Source organism: Nuphar pumila, chromosome 6, assembly GCF_984573655.1.
Source record: "Nuphar pumila chromosome 6, dmNupPumi1.hap1.1, whole genome shotgun sequence".
Taxonomy (NCBI): domain Eukaryota; kingdom Viridiplantae; phylum Streptophyta; class Magnoliopsida; order Nymphaeales; family Nymphaeaceae; genus Nuphar; species Nuphar pumila.
Window position 1 is genome coordinate 110,946,989 of NC_143254.1, and position 20,465 is coordinate 110,967,453.

The 20,465-nt window shown below is 38.8% G+C and overlaps 1 protein-coding gene across 1 annotated transcript; it reads left to right on the top strand.

Annotated features, from left to right (window-relative positions):
• The first annotated feature begins 3,491 nt into the window (after positions 1 to 3,491).
• LOC149835709 (uncharacterized) lies at positions 3,492 to 6,269 on the top strand. The gene is made up of 6 exons (XM_090010635.1): positions 3,492 to 3,820; positions 3,931 to 4,148; positions 4,306 to 4,582; positions 4,761 to 4,846; positions 4,971 to 5,062; positions 5,590 to 6,269. The coding sequence occupies exons 1-6, from the start codon at positions 3,722 to 3,724 to the stop codon at positions 5,847 to 5,849; spliced, it is 1,032 nt and encodes a 343-aa protein (XP_089866761.1). The 5' UTR covers positions 3,492 to 3,721; the 3' UTR covers positions 5,850 to 6,269.
• The last annotated feature ends 14,196 nt before the right edge of the window (positions 6,270 to 20,465 follow it).

The window sequence follows — 20,465 nt, forward strand, 5'->3', positions numbered from 1 at the left end:
CGATCGCCATCGTTGACGAGGTCTACCGATTTTCCGCCTGCGGTGACCTTTTCAATCATCGTCGCCCGCTGTTTTCACTACCGCTGTCCCCTCTATTGCAGAGGTTGATTTTTGAATCGAAAAGGGGAGGGGGTGGGAGGCCTGGCTTCACTAGTACCCTTCACAGAAATCGATTGAAGCAAGGGAGGATGCCGATCATCATCTTCAACGAGGTCAATCGGTTTTTCGTCAATGGTGACCTTTCCAGTCATTGTCGCCCGCGATTTTCACTGTTGATGTCCCCTCTATTGCAGAGGTTGACTTCTGAATCGAAAAGGGGAGGGGGTGGGAGGCCTAGCTTCACTAGTACCTTTCGTAGAAATTGGTTGAAGCAAGGGAGGATGCCGATCGCCATCGCCGATGAGGTCGACTGGTTTTCCGTCAGCGGTGACCTTTCCAGTCATCGTCGCCCATGGTTTTCACTGCCGCTATCCCCTCTATTGCAGAGGTTGATTTCTAGCTGAATCGAAAATGGGAGGGGTGGGAGGCTTGGCTTCACTAGTACCCTTCGCAGAAATCGACATTCGTCGAGGATGGAAGGGGGAGCCAGGATCCAATCCCTATCGTCGTTGCCATCGGCCTCGCTGGGCCTTCCCAGGATACGAACTTAAACGGTTAACCCGTTTATTAAACGGGTCGGCTTGGCGGGTTGGTATACCCCTAACACGAACCTGACCCGTTTAATAAACGGGTTAGGCGGGTCAACCCATTTATGACACAAACCCGTTTAAGCCAAACCTGAACCCGGCTAAGAATTGAGTTGGCGGGTCGTATCAGATTTTGCCACCCCTAGTCACAAGCCTTTGTCTCTTTGTCACAAGACAGTTGAAAAAGAAGGGCTTTGGGCTTTGGACCTGCAGGTCACATCATGGACTGAGTCTAAGTCTGTGCAAATGGGATATGTTGGATCAGGGCTTTCAATGGTCGGGTCTGTATAGAGTGCTTGATCCGACTCGAAGGCGAATTTGCGAGTATAGGCATAAAAAATGTCAACCTGAATATTACTGGGGTTGACCCGAATACGACCCGAGTAATATGTAGGTCAGGTTTGGGTTATGATTTTTACTGAATATTTAACTTGACCTAGCATTTTTGCTGGATATCCTATTCGATTCGACTGGAATATGTTATATGTGTTTTTTTTTTTTTGTAAAAATAAGCTTCTGAAATCGTGCGGATCTGAGTTTAAAAAATCATTTTGTTGATCCCGAACCTAAATCCGACTTGTTATTTGGGTGGGTCCGTCACCTTAACTTTTACCGGACCACCCATCTCCCGGCTGCACATGGATCATTTTCCATCCATGCCCAGGCCCCGTAGTTTTCATTTCATTCACCCTCCTTCGTCAAGTCGGGTGGTCATCCCCAATGTTGTCAAGATCGGTTTCTGAACTAAATGGGTTCAGACAATCGATCAAGTCAGTGGAACCGAATCCATCACTTTTACTTTTCTAATTTGAAAAAAAAAAATCATGACAGATAAAAATACTAAAATAAAAGCCAATTCAACCACTATTCATCCCGATTCGATTCGAGATTATTCATTAAGATTCACGGAATCGTAGTCGACTCATCCGATTCGATTCGTATAGGCCGATTCAGGTCGACGCTGACCCATGGCGGCTTTCAAAGCATGGGGCAGCACGAAGGCGGAAGCTGCTTTTTGGATAAACTCGAAGACGAAGTGGCGTTGGTAACGGAAGGTCTGTTATGCATTTAACACCACCGACCTCATGTCATGCCTCCTCTTCAGATACCTTCTTCTTTGTATTCTCTAATTAAGTGCCGGGTTCACGTGTCAAATCTCGGGTGGGTCCCGCCTCTCGTCAGAGGAGTTGGACAAGTGAGTCACACTGAAGAAGATTAGGTTAATCTCTCTCACTCAAGAAGATTAGCAAGCACAAAATGTTAATAAACAAACGGAATATTCGCAACGATCCAGAAGAGTCCGTCCCTTGTCATTGGAGTTGCTGACGGGCGCGAAACGGCGATTCAGCGATAGTTTTACTTTTTTTTATAGGCAAGCTGGGGTTAAGCAGACCCTCACGGGTTATACAACCACGCGGATTTGAACTTGCAACGTTCCAACACAAGGTGGCGTGCACTCACTGTTCCTACCAGACAACCCGAGCCCCCGTTGGTACCGATAGTTTTACTTGCCTGCCTGCTTGAGTCACGCCACTACCATATATATATATTCACAAAGAAAGTTAGGGTTAGGCAGACCCTTAGCACTTATACAACCATATACCATTAGGATTTGAACGGCCAAAGTCTCAACACAAGGTGACATGCACTAACTGCTCCTTGTCAGACAAGCTGAGTCCCCTTACTTGATGCTTTCAATTCCTCTATCAACGCTTTAGGCTTTCAAGTGTCTTAAAAAAATAAATAAATAAATAAACCGCAAATTACTTTTAGAAAGTGATTTGACATCTTCACCACGTATTGCATCAGCCTGGCAATTTGTGAGCGGCGCGGAGGAAAGAAAACAAAAGGTTAAAAGGGCACTTGAAAAGAAAGAAAATGCTGAGAAAAATTGCAAGTCCAAAAGAGAAGTGACATTTTTTTTTCAATCCTTCTAAACAATAAAGATTAAAGAAAAAATTTATTTTGCTAAAATACAATATATATATATATATATATATATATATATATATATATATATATATTAAAGACAAACTTGGGTTAGGCAAACCCCACCAGCCAGTTATTATTTAAATTACCACTGGGGTTTGAACCTGCAACGTCCCACTACAAGGAGACGTGCACTGACAGCCACAACCAACCACGCTGAGCCCCCGTTGGTAATACTAAAGATATGTCCATTTTAAGGGATTGCGGAAATTTTCTTATATCTTTTTTTTTTTTTCCTTTTTTACGGCAGCCCTCACCCAAATCAAAACATTTTAGCCTTTTTTTCTATTTGATTTTTTTTGTGTCACGCAAACAAGCGAAAAGTTTTCTTAAAGAAAAGTTCTCATATTATTTCAAAACTCTTTTATAAAACGAACTTTTTTTTCTGTGCGATTTTTCCTGCTTCCAAACGTATCTTAAAGGGTTCTAAAAGAAAAAGTGTAAAATAATCTCCACTCACGAAAGCGGACGTTCACACCCACACGCACAACCATGTGTCTCCCATCCCTTATCAGGACACGCGGTGAATCGAGCCGGACCATCTGCCAACTCTCTCTCAATCCCACTGTTTCCGTTGCGTCCAAAAACCGGAAATCAACCGTTCAACTGTTCAAGTCTGATCTGCCAGATTAATTAAAACTAATTGTAATAAAAAGGAGTAATAGTAGCAGTGTGAGAGAATAAAGGGTCGGAGGAGAGGGTAAAAACGTATCCTGCCCATTGGTTTCTGTTCTTCCTCACCTGCTTTCGTGCCAGGACATATACGTATTCTATATAAATAAATGAATTACGCACCCTCACAGCAGCAGACGGTTTCCGGCTGTTACCTCCTCAGAATAATCAGACCTCAGAGCTGCTGTGTGTTTTTCATTTTCTCTCCTGCAAATCAATCCTTTCTGTATCAATCTCTACAACTAAAACCCTGATAGTTGCTGATCATCTATCCGACTGTGTCTGATTTTAGAATTATTATTCAACCTTTTCCTAGCTTATCGACGAATAGAAGAGAGCAGTTTTTTCATCGTGTTAATTTGGTCTTGTTCCAAATGGGAAGCTTGAGAAGGCAGGCGTCTGGCGCTCATTCCAATCTCGGCTGCTTCCTCGATTGCATCACGCCCGTCGTCTCCTCTCAGTTTCTTCCCAAGGTGGTGTTCCCTTTCTACTCCGAAAAAAAAAAAGAAAATTGTTTTTTTTTTATTCTTGTGGAATTGAATTTGTGGGTTTTCTTTTTCATTCTGTGATGTTGGGAAATCAGACGTGCATTCGAGATCTTAACAGTCTGTGGCATCCTCTGGACAAAGAAACAGTAGAGTACTTCACCTTGGGGGACTTGTGGGATTGCTACGATGAATGGAGCGCCTATGGTGCTGGAACCCCCATCTCCTTGAATAGCGGCGAGACAGTTCTTCAGTATTACGTCCCTTACCTCTCTGCCATCCAAATTTACACCAGAAAATCCTCCACAACACTCAGGTTCGAACTCAGAATTTGCTTATTTTTTCTATTTACTATGTTAAGCCTATCCCCCTGGCTTAGGTCCTTTGGGGCATGATTGTTGTCTCATCTTTTGAATGAGATGGATTGTTTTTTCTTTTTTTCCCTTGTTTCTTATGTGTTGTTGGGGTTTCAGAAATTCGAGGGAGGAGAACGATCTCGGCGAGTTGGAGACTCGGGATTCATACAGCGATTGCTGGAGCGATGACAGCGAGAGCGAGAAGATGTCGAGGTGCTTCAGCAATTCCAGTCCTGGCCGAGGCAGGGCGTGGGATGCGGCCTCGGAGGATTCGAGCTTCGGCCAGGAGGGATGTGGGTTTTGGCCCGTGCACCTGAGGGATCGGCTCGGCTGCCTCTACTTTCAGTACTTCGAGAGCTCTGCCCCCTATGGCAGAATCCCCCTCATGGACAAGGTTCGCCAAAACAGAGTGAACAGAAACTACAAAAGAAAAAAAATTGCTTTATCCTTTTTCCTTTGCTATGATCTTCCCGTTTGATTCTCCTGGAAAGTTTGCTTTCATTGTATGATATTTATTCAAGTGACCGATGAATTGTTGGTTGATTTATGAATTGGTGTCGGTCGGATTACAGATAAATGAATTGGCAAGAGTTTTCCCGGGATTGATGTGTCTGAAAAGCGTGGAACTTTCCCCTGCGAGTTGGATGGCTGTTGCCTGGTACAACCTTCTTCTTCTTTTTCTTTGTTGTCTTCATGTGGGTTCAATGGAATACTGGGGAAATTGGGCTTTCTGAAAGGAAACAGGGAGTTGCAACTATAATTGTCTGCATTGTGAATTTCAGGTATCCCATTTACCACATACCAACAAGCAGGACGGTGAAGGACCTATCCGCGTGCTTCCTCACTTATCACACTCTGTCATCATCTTTTCAAGGTATGGTTTTTACTTTTTAGAAAGAAATCTCTTTCTATTAACCTTAGTCGTTACAATGAACAGGATTTGTAGTTTTGATAGCCTCCAACTCATTACTGCATAAATTTCAATTCTCAAACTGCAGCCTCCATGTCCAAAAGTATCTCTATTGAGAAAGAGGGCTAAAACCCATTATACGTTAAAAGTTATCATTACCAAACTACTGTTCTGGAAGCATTGAAAGGTTCAGTTTATGGGATCCCCATATGTTCAAACTTGGTTTTCGGTTTGTGGTAGTTGCCACTGGTGAGATTGAAGCTGGTTGCTTGTGAATTATTACTTGACAGGGTCATAGATTTACAGTAGCCACCAGCAGCAGTTGGTTTTTAAAGATTGTGATTGCAAGATGAACAAGATATTCTCTCCTTTCTTCTTGGTACTGACCTAAAAGGTTTTTAGATTGGTGTCTCTGTTAACCATCATCAGTTGGTATCCATGTGTTCATTCATTCATTCTTTTCTTAATATTTACAACTTTGGGCTTTGCAGATAATGGATCCGAGGATGATGAGAAGGAAGCATGCACGGAGGATTTGATGGGAAGAAGGAAACGCGAAGGTGGCGTGAACAGGATCGCGCTTCCACCGTTCGGTCTAGCCACCTACAAGATGCAGGGGAGCCTGTGGTTGCAGCCAGAAGGCAGAGATCAGGAGAGGCTCGTGTCTCTCTTGTGTGCTGCTGATTCATGGCTAAAGCAGCTCAGGGTTCAGCACCATGATTTCAATTACTTCAACTCCCACTCGTTGTGAGTTCTTGGAGAGAAGACACTTGTTCTTGTTCTTCCATGACACTGACTCGCGTCCTAGCTATAGCTCATCTCCATCTCTATGACTATGAAGAGCATGGGAAACAAAAGCAGGAGCGCGGATGGAGATGAGAAAAGAAAAAGAGGGAGCAAAAGTTGAGAACGATGAGAAGAGATCCGTTTGTGTATGGTTGGTCATCTTGTTCATTTTGTGTGCCACTAGTAGAGACAGGAAAAGAGAGAGGAGAACACCGGAAATGTGAAGTGAACAATGACACGAGTGTCCGTTTGGGACGATCTTCGACTATTACGGAAAAGAAAGAAAAAGGTGACGGATTGGCGTCTGGTTTTTTGTTTTTGTATTTTTTGGCAAAATTTCAGTTAAGGGCCCAACCTTTTGATGTTAACTTGAAAATTGCAAATCGGTTCCCTTGGAATTTTGCTGGTGCAAAGTTGTTTTAATCGTCTGAAGGGGGTTGGCATAATGGGGTGGAGGCCTTGGCTGGTAGACTAGCAGACAAGGTTCGATTCCCATGGGTGTCATCCTTCAGTGCAAGCCAATTTTTAGCATAGGCCTTGAAGGCAGGGTTCTTAGCCTTGGAGTTTTAGGCAGTCGGCATGATGACCGTAGGTATGGCAAGCTGAGCCAGTGCGATCAGATCTTCCTGTTAAAAAAAAAAAATTGTTTTGATTAAATCTGACTCCCTCGATGTGGTTCACCACATCATTCATTTAGAGAAGATTGACATTTAAATCACCAAAATACGACGTGTGCAGGATTTTTTGGTGATTCAAAAAATATTATCGGGTGACGAAGCACACAATTTTGGGATATAAAAAATCATATTTTTCACAGAAACAGGATCAAAGGGTTACTTTTATTAAGTAGACCATGTTGAATCCATCTAATTTGATCAAAACAACTTGCATAATAAGATTTACAAGGGGTAGGAAGATAGGAGATGGAGTGGAACGGAACTGAAATGCATGATATTCAAGTTATTGAAGTTAGTAGTGATATGACCTTTTGTTTTCGTTGGAACTGCCAAAGGCCTTTGTTTATTATTCCTTATTAACTCAAGTTAACTCGTAAATAATTACGGTATCGATAAATCTTTTTTTTTTTTTTAGGGAAATAGCCTCAATATTCAAATGTTCAAAATATTTACAGTTTTCTTTTTCTGAGGGTGAATGAGTATTTTTCAATTTCAAAGAATAATACAGGACAAAAAAAATCTCGGAAAGAATGGATGTTAACCTGAGATCCCTGTTTGACAGTTTCTAAGAAACCTATGGATCATGTTAGGAAATCAGAAAAGTGAGGTTTAGGGGCGAAAGGTTGGCTTTCTAATTTTTCCTTTTTGCAAGCGTAGAGAGGGAGAGAGAGAGGCGTTAAAAGCTCGTGGCTATAATAAAGTAGGTGGGTTATGGGTAGGGCTGGTAAAAGAACAGAGCAGCTCGTCACTCAACTCGGTCTGGCTCGTCACAAACTTGTTAGTGATCGGTTTGTATAGTTGGTGAGCTGAGCCACGACCAGCTCGTTTAATTAAACGAGTCAAGCCCGAACACAAGGTATTCAGCATAGTGCTCATACAAATAAATTATATATATATATATATATGTATATGTATATATATATATGTATAATATATATTTTGTGATATATAAAAGGAAGAATGCATAAAATATATATTAAAAAGAATGATGAATGAAAAATATATACATAAAATATGGACTATTAAGTATAATTTATAAAAAATTATATATATATATATATATATATATATATTTAAGTATAATATATAAAAATATAGATGTTATGTATAAATAACATACAATGTTTTTACACTAGGCTTGTGTTTGGTTTGGCTAAACACGAACATGAGCCGAGTCACGAGCTCAATCCACTAGTTAACGAACGGCGAACATGCTCTTCGTTCGGCTCGTTTACCAGCCCTAGTTATGGGAGTTGATTCCCTGCATGGGGTGGGTGACCATGTATTACTATGGAGTATGGAATAGCGGAATCTATCTAAAATATTGAGACAAACACGCCCTTGTGCAACCCTTTCCAAATCCATGATCTAGATTTCTGTGATTCTCTGAAAAACTGGACATGAGGTTCCAAATCGTCCAGCCTTCTTTCTTTTGTTCCGTTGATGTTGACCTTCATTAGTTTTGATTCTCTTTGGCCCCACGAGAGACAGAGTGAGATTTGTTTTTCTTTATTTCCTTCTTGCTTGAAGCTTTGAAAGTTTTTCTTTTTGTTTTTTTAAGTTTTTTAAAGCATTTTTTTAATGTGGTTGATTGCAATTGTTCTCAATCCTCGAATTTGTTACGTCACAAATATCATGTTGATTTGGTTACGCGGTTCTCTCTCTCTCTCTCTCTCTCTCTCTCTCTCTCTCTCTCTCAGAGAGACCGAAAGTTGATTCCATCTTTTATGATTTGCATCTTGCCAAAAGCAAGCTTGGTTGGTGATACCACGATCAATGGGTTCGACGATCCCAATTCAACGGGACCAATTCAATGGACGGGTCCCACTGAAGGTTTGGAATCTAGGCTGATGATGGAGGCTCATCTAAGTTCTTCATGCAACATTACGGTTAGATTGGATTTCAGGAAATGTGGGAAATAACTCTTTTTGTTTGGATTAATTCATTTGGATTTGGATTCTCATTCTTCGGAACCCAATTCCAATTTTACAATTTTAGACTTGAATCAAATCTAATTATGGGTATCACAATTTTGTGAAGTTGAAGCTTGAAACTCTCTCTCTCTCTCTCTCTCTCTCCCTTTTCTTGTTAGGTCATGTTAGGACCCTCCAACAATCATAGTTTTAGGTGTTTTATGCTAGATCTGAACCACTAGATGTATCTATCATTGTTTATTCAGTAGAAAACATGTTTTTGATTAAGCATCATTATGCTCAGATATATATTTTAAAGGGGTTAAAAAATCAATGGTTGATATTGTGATGATAAATTATTTACTTTTTTCATCAAATCAATTCAAAACAAAGCTTGATGCTTAATAAATAAGCAAAGATAAACACATCTAATAGTTCAGATTTTAGCATAAAACACTTAATCAGGTCCTAACATGACCTAACAAAAAATGGGGCAGTATACAATCTTGTTTGCATAGATCTAGTCACCAAACGGTAAATTTAACCATACAGATATGTATAAAATGATTTACTTAGTATATTAGAAGGTTTTATCATGTTTAATGCACCCTAACATTTCATTTTTGAGATAGTGAAAATCAACATATCACAATTCATAAAAATATGAGTGGTTTAAAAAGGTATAAAACATCATATGTGAGTCAACTTTAACACATGAGAATAATAAATAGATTATGTTAAACATGACCCAACTGTTAGATTTTGCTTTTGCAGCTTAGATCTACTTAAATCAAGTGTGTACAGTCCCATCATAGAAGCACCATATATATATATATATATATATATATATATATATATATATATATATATATATATATATATATATATATATATATATATATATATATATATATATTTGTTTGTTTGTCTGGCGTCCCTTCGAAGTTGGGTGTACTCCCCCAGTTTGAAGGGAGACCTCAAGGGTTTTAGCAACCAGAGGCCAGCCAATGTGCGGTCGACGGGGGCTTTTACCTTGGATCATCTAAAATAAATAAATAAATGGACGAGTTTATGTATTTCATGATCACAGTTCAGGTAGTATTGCATTGCTATGGTTTCCTACTTTTCTCTTCATGATCTTAGACAACTCCTTGCATTTTCAGAAAATCCTTTTTCAACTTTATCACCTTCCACATATTTTTCAACTTTATTACCTTTGCCATTCATTATTGTCAAAGTTGAGAGCATGCCTTTATCCTAAAATAAAAGAATAACATCACATGAGCTTCATTTCCTTCTATACGAATCTCATTTGTTTTTTTTTGCAAAAGCAACCAAACATAAAAACTATACCTTCATGAGAAAGTGAACCTCATTTGCCTTTGCAAATGAAAGTTGTTTTAGAAAGTGAATCTCATTTGTGTGAGAACTCTAATCTCATGAGATCTGAGTTTTCATGAGATTTAGAAAGTGAATCTCATTTGCATAGTACCCCACAAGCAACCAAACTTACCCTAAAAGTTGACCTGCAGTAATTTCTTTATAATGAAATATTGATCAGTTACATGTAGGGGTGTCAATGGGTTGGGTTTGGTTCAGACCCTGGTGGAACCAAACTTGAACCAAATTTTTGGGTATGGTATCAGGTTTGAAACTGTGTTTAATCGGGTCTACTATAAGAGAAACCATACCCGGACCCAATAAGAACTACATGAACCAGACTCGGACCATACTCAATAAAATAATATTTTTTTATCATTTTTACAATGAAAATTTGCGGGTCTTAATCGGAACTTGGGTTAGGCTCGGATCTAGTATAAAATTTCACAAATTACACCCGGATCTATGTATTAATCGGACCTTCTGGTCCAGACCCGATCAGGTCTTCTTATTTGTCATCATACCTGGACCCTATAGGGTTTGGTCTGGGTCGGGTCCGGATAAACCCATCGTGTTGACACTGACCTTACACCTCCACCTAAGGAAATCCACTTTCCCTTGAAATGGATGCCCAAGAGGGAAAGTGCTTTCCTATGTGTGAGAAAAGTGTGAACCCATCTTGACAGGAAAGATGCTTTTCACATTTATTATGTGGGTCATATTTGTCATGGAATATTTATTTCACACTTCTTAAGACACGTTTTGTTTCATGTGATTTTCATGAAAATTTGTTGAGCTGACATTCTTCTCTCTTCCTTTTCCACTGACTGTGTAGGAAAGTGTCATACACTAACACAAGTTGGCCCAGTTTCTTCCGCCACCTTTCTCATTTCATGTGTATATCTTTTCCTACCTCCTCCGTATGAAAAAACTTTCATGGAAGGGCTGAGCCAGTATGACTTTTTAGAAGTTTGCGCCATTTCCCATGAAAAACCTCTTACTCTTTCACATAAAGAGCATGAAACAAATGCCCCTAAGGCTGATCCAATACCATCGATAATTCTCAGAGGTAATTTTGGATTGCAAATCTTGAGGCTTGAATACAATGTAAAAATAGGAATCCCATGTGGATCTATGGACTATAAAATGGTTTTGTGTGTAACATGAGTCAACCAAAATGCGTGAAGTTAGGCTTTTATGAGTCACACTAGAGAACTTTTACGTGTTGCTTAAATTTCAACACTCAAGTGAGGCCCGTCACGTCCATGTGGCCCACGTCCATTAAAGCTTCGACTAGCACCCAACACTTTACAGTGACCTTAAAACAATGCAAATGGGACAGAGAAAAGAAACTAGGTGCATTGGTGATCAGTTAGTCGACTTAAATTTTATTGAGTTTTAAATTTCTAGCATGATAACATGAGTCGGTCATTGAGTAAAAATGATCAATCAGCTATGAATGACATTGAAAGAATATTCCAATTGTCGTATGGGAATGCTATTCACTTAGTTGGAAGAAGAACCTGGCAAATATTCAGTATTCTTTTTTGAAAGGCAAGCTGGGGTTAGGCAGACCCCCACCAGTTATTATTCACATACCACTGGGTTTTGAACCTGCAACGTTCCACCACAAGAAGACGTGCACTGACAGCTCCTACCAACCACAGGGAGCCCTCGTTGGTAAATATTCAGTATTCACTTACAAGGAATATTGTGATGGGCATCCAATGATCAAAATGATAATTCACAGTGGAATCTCAAACTACTTGCAAGGGAAATGCATAATAAATGCAGAAGGCTACATAGAATCTAATAACATTTCTTTTTTTAGGGATAATCCAAGGAAAAACTCCATCACTCAGGTTGGTAAAACTCTTGAGGTCTCTCTATTCACCGGGGTACACCCAACTTAAACCTTGCGGCAAGGGACGCCCACCTGTGGGTTTCAAACTTGTGATGTCATGTCAACTTGTCACAAGTAGCTCTTACCATATGAGTGGAGTCCTTGTGAGCTCTAATAACATTCTTGTCTTTGAGTAATTTTCTTTTTTAATCATGAACTGACTGAATAAAGAAATAGAAACGATTTTTGTGTGATATATAACATTGTGCTAAGAGGTGCGTTTACCTTCCAAAAGTGCCCTCGCTGATGAGCATCCACTTGCATTTTTAATGTATTTTATATTGCCTCTTAAGAACAAAGACAATCAATATTAACCATACCAAAGGAAAAATCAGAAATACAAGTACCACAGTAAACAGGATCATAAAAAGAACATTGAAAAATAGTGTAAAAATAGAAAATGAAGAATTTAAAGCATCGCAAATCTAAATGAAATTTGAAGCCACCAAATATTGCAGAGTATCCCAATTTCATGCAAAATTAAAGCTTGGAAATATGAAGGCCCGTTAGTCTTTTCTCCTGCTAACTTTCCTATGAAAAGAAGTGAAAGGCCTGATAAAAAATACGGCTCCCACTCTCATACAAAAGACAAACTCAAGATAGAAGAAGCACTCATGAGGTCATGTTCTATGTGATACAATGTGAACAAGGCTTGAATCATCAAATCCTACAAAATTAGTTATACGCAGGAATACGACTGACTTTGAATGCTGACTGGGTAAAAGTTAAGCATCTATATTCATGAATGACGAGTTGATTTTACTGTTAGGAGTTCAAAAGGTAAAAAATTAGTAATGGGATTGTTAGTTTGGAAGAACTTATCACATAATGGGTGACATTAAAGGATATCATGAGTCTCACTCTCACAGACAACAAGGTCGAGAAGTGATATTGTGGCTGCTATAAGTCATCTCTTTGAGGATGATTGATGAAGGAGGAGAGTAGAAGACCCGGGTCTATAAGGATCCAGTTTTGGATCTTTGTATTCGGATATTAGATTTATCCAAGATTCAAAAGTAGGATTAGAGTTTTATTTTTCTATAAATACTTGTTATGGGGTTCTGTGAGAAAGATCATGAATTGAATGATTAATTATTATTATTATTATTTTCATTGAATTTATGCAATTTCTTTCAATATTTTTTGTGTTTTCTTGATTTTCATGCATAAGAATAGCGTAACATTGTCAAAGTGGTATCAAAGTGAGGGATCGCCGCTTTGTTCGCAGATCTTGACGGATTTAAGATGGCCCAGATGTTCAACCTGAGGAGCGACATTGGATACATGTCAGAAACATGGCATTCACATGATGATCATTCTACGTAAGGTGCTTTATATCTCCCCCGATCGATTTCTCAAACTGATGATATTCAACACCATTAGCCAACCAAACGAAGGTCCCAAGCCATCCATCACTATCTTCTCCACCGTCCACTTTTTTGTCTCTCTGTCTATCATCACTGACATTAAATAACTTGCGCCTTCGCCCACCCGCCTACTATAGTCCGCCGCAGCCACCAGTGATGGTTGTCACCATGAGACTACTGCTGGCCGGACCGAAGATCGGAGCCTTTCCTTTCGGTGCCCCTCACACTCCTTCCCTCCCTTCTTTTTCCTTGTTTTCTTGTCTCCTGACCACCTACAATGGGTTGCAGGCCTACGGAGAATCGATTGGGTGGTGGTCGCCGACCACCTCAGGTCGGTGGAGTACCTGGCCATCGGCTGGGGGTTCTGTCATTGGCTCCCAAACATGGGCTGATGAGGGAGGGTGTCCAAACTCTAACCCCACCAATTCATCTTCCTCCCCTTTGTTCTCTTCATCTCACCTAGCTGGCAGCCATGAGGGATAGGCCAGTGCCGACCGGTGGTCGTCAACCACCTTTGACTGGCAACAGGCTTGGTCGGTCGCTGCCTCACCGCTTGACTTCCCTCCGTCTGCCCCTTCTTCTTCTTGTTCCCTTTATCCAGCCACTACTGGCAAGGTGCAGGTCGGCTGGGACAATGACCGGCCTACCGTTGTCGGTTCATTGGGCACCCCTTTGTTCACACCTTCTTCTTTGCTCTCTCTTCATTCACCCCGCCTAGATCTGGCGAACACTGGAGTTGCTACCAGCTAATATCTAACCAATGACTTGTCGCCGGTTAGGCCCAACTGACGGGACCCCCACTTTTAGATGGGAGATCTCCCACTGACCACTGGTCTGGTGGTGGTGGGTGGTTCTCCCCACAACCCTTGCCCTATTCTCTCTAAACCCATCATGCATGGATGGTGAGTTGTTTGAGCCAACTGATATTCATATGAACCGGTTTGTTTCATTGAACCTACCATTCACTTATTTATGCCTTTTTTCGAGTGGCACTGAAACCAGTTCAGAGTTTCAGAATAGGTTTCAAGTCACTTTAATCCATTTAAACCCTTGTTTGGATCCTAATCCCACTTTGTCTAACCTAAACCCTTACCCAAAGCACACAATGTCTTATTCTAATCTTGTTTTGGATCCAAATCACCCCACCACCCACCTAAACCAACTCAATATAACTCAAGCCTCCAATACCCAACTTGTAACCCATCTGATCTAATCCAAATAGATCTTACCCACACCCATTTTCATACTTCTTCAAATCATTGCCCGACCAAAGATTTGGAAACCGTAATCCTATCTCATACCCATAATGATCCACATGTCCCAATATCCACCTCTACCAAGCTTAAAATCATGTTTATTTATCAAGGTTTAATGCCAGTGCAAGAATATATACAAAAATTTCATAAAAAAGGTACTGCAAACCCAGAATTGTGAGACCCTTGACCAACAAATCATTAAGTTTATTGTTGGACTTTGTGGTTGCCTTTTCTTTAAACTGTATAATGTCTTCTTCATACCCTTATAACAAGCTTTTCAATGTGCATTGGATTTTGAAGCAGAACTGAAACACTCTCCAAATACTCCTTCAAAGCCTAACAAAAACATGATCCATGACAAACCCACTCTAGGCTTAAACCCAAATCTGGTTGACCCAATCCCAACAAAGCCATTCCATGCATTACCTCATGTCTAGATCCAAAATTTACATATACCCAACTCACCTAAAGCAAACATGCCCCAGAACCTGAGCTGTTTTGGAGTGCATCATTCATAGTATATAGAGTGCAAGTTGATGAAGCAAGAGATCCAGGTTCTCTCCTCATGGATTTCTTCACACTAGATCAAACTGAAACTAGATCTATTTGATCCATTTGATCTAGATCAACAAAATGATGCAGTAAAAAATTATAGATGGTTCAGGAAGAACATTTCGATTTTAAGATATATATCAGAGCATATCCTAATTAGTTCACACAATTTTTGGAGTAGGGAAGCCATGCAGTTCCATATTGTGGATCCCTAACCCACAAAGTGGAATGAAATTGAAAAATGCAAGCAAGATCCAGGCTTGAGGGCAAGTCTTCTCTAACCTGGGGAGAATGATGTAGGAGTAGAGTAGAAGACCCGAGTATATAAGGATTCATTTTAGATTTTAGAGTATTTTGATCTTTATATTCTGATATTGGATTTATCTAAGATATGAAAGTTGGATTAGGGTTTTATTTTTCTATAAATACTTGTTGTGGGGTTCCTCTGATGAAGATATGTATAGCTTCCACTTGAGCACTTGTTAGTTTGTTATATCTATTATCAACCACCTTTCAACGCTATTAAGAGCTTAACAAAGCCTTCATTTAGATGCATTCATTCTCATTGTTCTGGACTGCCATGTTGTTCACCTTTTTGTTCTGATGTATATACCTCTTTGGCACTCTCGAGTGCCCCCCAAGGCCTTATGGTTTAAGAACTCTGTGTATTTAGACCCTCTCTCCCCCTCTTGATGTACTTTGCTTTCAAGTATCTATAAAGAAGCTTTTTGCATCCTTGCCTCTTTGCTCTCTTTGTGATTGTGCATGCATGTACTCTTGCTTCCACTCATGCACGTGTGTTGTGCATTGCTTGTGCGCTTAAAAGGCCTATTTTCGGTATTTGCGATTACTCGAAGCTACGTCGCGGGGGCCTTCGCTTCTAAGCCTGTGACGCTCATAGTGGTTTTTTAAGAGACGCTAAACTTGAACTTGAAGCATATTGTTGGATGTTATTATGACTCTAATAACACTTTTGATGGAGGCTCTAAATGTCACACAAAAGAAAAAATAATTCTTATTGATATTCATTAGATATGAAAATTTTCATTTTCAATGGGTATATCTAGTAGTAGAGGCCCTCTCTACACCCATATAATGCACTTATTATGTCTTTTTGCCTTCCTTTTATGAGCTTAAATACTAAGAATGATTTTTTTTTAATTTATGTGAACATGAGGACACATGAAATGGGGTTTGACTAGCAAGTTCAAAATGTTTCATAAAAAATAGGTACAAGGACATGAATTTTTTAATAAATAAACCATTTTTTGATATTTTAATATATTTGTAAAAAAATATTACAATATCAAAATAATGATCACATATGTCAATGCCCATGTCAACATGTTGGCTTGTGTCACTAGAGCCACACCCAAAAATGCGCTTCTATGACAAGATAAAGCAAATTCCAAATGTTTGATTCCTTGATGCATAATGTTTGATAATAGATGTTTATTAAAGAACCACATATTAGTGCCACTGCATTATATTGATTTTTTCTCAAAATAATCCAAATATTCTAATCATGCATTATTAATAGTGAGGTTGTTGTTTTCCATGTCAATGGTTCAAAACATTTTATTAGTATGAGTGATTTATATAAAATAAATTCAATATAGCTAAGGCATTTGAGCAGCAAGAACAACCAATCAAAGCTTAAAAAACCCAAATAACCATGTTTCCTAAAGCCAAAAAGGATAATCAACATCAACAATAGACTGAGCAATGTTTCAATCAGATTATTGCTAGTAATTCAATTCAAGATTTCCTCCCAAACCCCCTTCATTAGCCCACATAAATTAAAGAAGGAAAAGAGGGCATGTAGGGACGTAAACATGTCAAATTTGGTTCAGATCCAAGCATGACTGAAGCTAATTTAATCAGATTTAGCTTAATCTAACTTGGAGCTAGATTCAAAACCAGATATAGATTTCCTCTAACTGAATCCAAATTCGACATTTCAAAATGGCATCTGACTCCAAATTCTGATAAAGTGAGTTATGTGTTATATATTGAATGTTGAGAAGTCATTATTGCTATGGCACATGTAAAGGTCATAGGAAATTTGAAATTAGGCCCTAGATTGGCACCTAATGCCTTAAGGAACCCAATGCAAAAGACAACATTAAAAAAATGAGTTACAAAAGAGTCAATAAATGATATTTACATGTTTAATATAGTTTTAATTTTATAAAATAAGATAAAAAACCAGCATATAGATGTTTTTCCTTGGAAACAAGTTTGTAATGAACTATGTGTTTTAAAACCAAATTTATGTTATAGTTTTTTTTTTTTTGCTTTCGTTAATAAACAAATAGGGATTTGCCTAACCCAAAAAAAAAAGGTTTTGGATAGGTAAGTTTACAAAAGGCTGCAACTTTTAAGCTATATATTTATGGCAAGCCAACTAAGATCCCAGTTGTAACAATTTAAGGCTCTATTTAGGAGCTAGCAGCAATGGTTGTTCACGAAAGTGAGAGGCAATCCAAACACCCCTGTTTGCTTCTCATATCCGCCTAGCCCTACCCATGAAGATCTTAGCTCTGAACACTAGGGGCCTGCTGGGCAGGCGATGGGCGAGGAAGCAAGACTTTGACATGAATGATAGTAATAAGATAAATGTAACTTTTTTTGCTTGAGATAGATTTCAAGGGAGAAGCTAGGTGATATCCAATGAGAAGCTGCACGACTTCGGATGTAAGGGAATTTTGATTCATCCTCCAACAGTCGCACCCAATGGAGATTTCAGTGGAGGTGGTTTTTGTAGATGACCAACTAATGACAATTTTGATTGAAGACCAGGGGGAGACAATTGTGGTGATAGGAGTGTTAAAGAGAAATAAAAAAAAATAGGAACAGAGGACAAAAATAACATGGTTCGGCTATTGAAAGCCTACATCCAAGGTGGGAATACTCTCTCTTCTCTCTTGTTCATTCAATGAATTTGGATCTCAATAAATACATGCCCTGATATCAAACTGATAAGATAGTCCTGATATTTTTCTTAAGATAAGGAAGGCCCAGATTATACATAAAGGAAAGAGAGTGAGCAAAATTGACTCATCTCCATTAGGTGACACTTTCAGAAGCAGAGATAGAGTAATCTCTCTCCTGATTTTCAACTACTTGATTAGGATATAAATTTCCTTCATTCGATCTTTCTTGTTTTATCTTTAGAACTAGATCTTGAATGATTGGATGATGATTCTGCATATTGATCTTATCCTTCATGCTGGTCTTTCTCCTAATTCTACTGCTGTCAAGATTGCCACGAATAATGTTGTTACATTTTCTTAAGTGTATATGCAGAATGAAACAATAAAGAGAAGGGCTTCGTGACAAGACCTCAACAATCACCCCAAAAAGGTCCCTGAATGCTACTTGGGGATTAGAACACTACTTAGATCATGAGAAGAACGTATTGGGTCCTGCCATGGCCACCTTGACAGCCACTTATTTGATGAAATTTGTGAGTTAACAGAAGTGGAGAGTAGGGGTTACTAGATGATATGGCAGAATAATCGAAAAGGGCCTTTATTCTGAGTCAAAAAACTAGATAGGGTGCTGAGTAATTCATATTTGATCCTCACATTCCTGAACATGGTGGTTAGTCTAACGCCAATAACTATCTCTGATCACAAGGGGTTTCTAATGAACATGATTCCATACATCAAAGGCCCCTCTCAATTTAAAATTTTCAAATTATGGGCAAAGAAACCCCATAATTATGGGCAAAGGGACAGTAAGGGAGTGCTAGAATACCCGAGTTCAAAGTTGTGGTATGTTCATATTTACTACCTACGAAAAAGGCTCTTTCTAATCGGACCAAAACATCCTTGGGTCATATCCTGATGCATAATAAGGTCATATTGGAAGAGCTGAAGGAGTGTCAAGAAAGGGTTGACAGGGGGCACACCGAAGACTTGGCAAAGAAAATTCATCTATGAGATGAGCTTCAACTACTTCAGGATCCATGTTAAAGCAAAAATCTAGATGTAAATGGATAAGGAAGGTGACAGGAATACTGCCTACTTTTAGTTAAAGGAAATGTCTTTGTTTAAAGATAAAAAGATAAGTCTAGATGTGAAGATATGGATAATCAAGAAGATTTGAGAATAACAACATTAGGAAATAATGTTGTCAAGCATCCTCAAGATAAGCAATTTATTTGTAACAGAATCCTCTAAAATAGGCAAGATGAAAAGTCATTGAACTCTTGCCCTATCCTTAATGTATGTCTATATAGATTAATAAGAATCAACCCCCCTCTCAAGATTTCAAATCCTTGAGAGTAGGTTATGTGGATGTAAGTCTTTGCATTTGACTGAACCACGTAATCCTGTATGTTTCTTTGTTCTTTGTTTGATCCTAATTTTCTCATATAGTGTCAGTGCTAGCAAATATTCTTTGGTCTATGAGATTATTGTGACTTTGTCATATTCCTTGTTGAAGATAGCCGACAATCTACTTCTTTCCTTGCTTCTTGGCTCGATCTTGTTTTGCATCGATGACAAGTTCAAGAACTTTTATGTCTTCAACCTCAAGATCCTCCTGCAGCAATGCCTCATATGGTATGAGCAGTTTCAACTTATTCTTCAGCTTTCTAATGCTCTGCATCATTTTACTTTCAGTTAAACTCAATTCTGAGAAATAATCTCAGTTCACACCAATTTTGATCTCCCTTGATCTAATGAAATTTGTTGATGAAAGTAGCTCCATCAAAGTTCAAAGAATGATCAAATGATCTTGTTGATTGGCTTAGGCATGATCAAACTTTGTTAAGTTGAATTTTGTCATCTTTAATCGAACAAATCCATAGCCAAATAATGGGCTTAACTTTGTTATTCAAAGTTTAGAGTGCCTTGAAGTCCTTATATGCTGCATACTCTAGATTTAGAGTGATGTAATTGAAATCATGATTTCAAGACATAAAGAAAGGCTCTAAGTCTATCGATGAATATTTTCAATTGGCCATAGCATCAAAACCTGTAGGAGAAGATTATATGACTAGGCAGATTCTAAAAGGTCTTTCAAATGAGTATCTAGCTTTTAAAACATCTATTGAGACAAGATTTGCTCTTGTCTCATTGAATGAACTCCATGATATGTTATTGATTCAAGAAGCTCAATTTAATTAATCTAAAAACAGTGGTACCGATAATATTAGCCCTGCTATCAATATGATTTCTAAACCAAATTTTAACAATCAAAACAAAAATTACAACAATCGTGGGAGAGGTGATCTTGGTGAATTTCAAGAAAGGTCTCGTGGTCATGGTAGATTAAATAATGGTGAAAACTTTTATCAGAATAATTATCTTCATCCCATATGCTAGATCTGTAAAAAACTAGGCCATCTTGCCAAAACATGTTATCAATATACTAACCTTCTTCAAGAGAAATTTGGTCCATCGCATGCATATATAGCCACTCTAGAAAATGGTCAGGCATAACAATATGGCCAAGTGCAGCAGTTTCTTGGTGACAATTGGTACCTAGACTTTGGTGCTATACACCATATTACTAATGACAT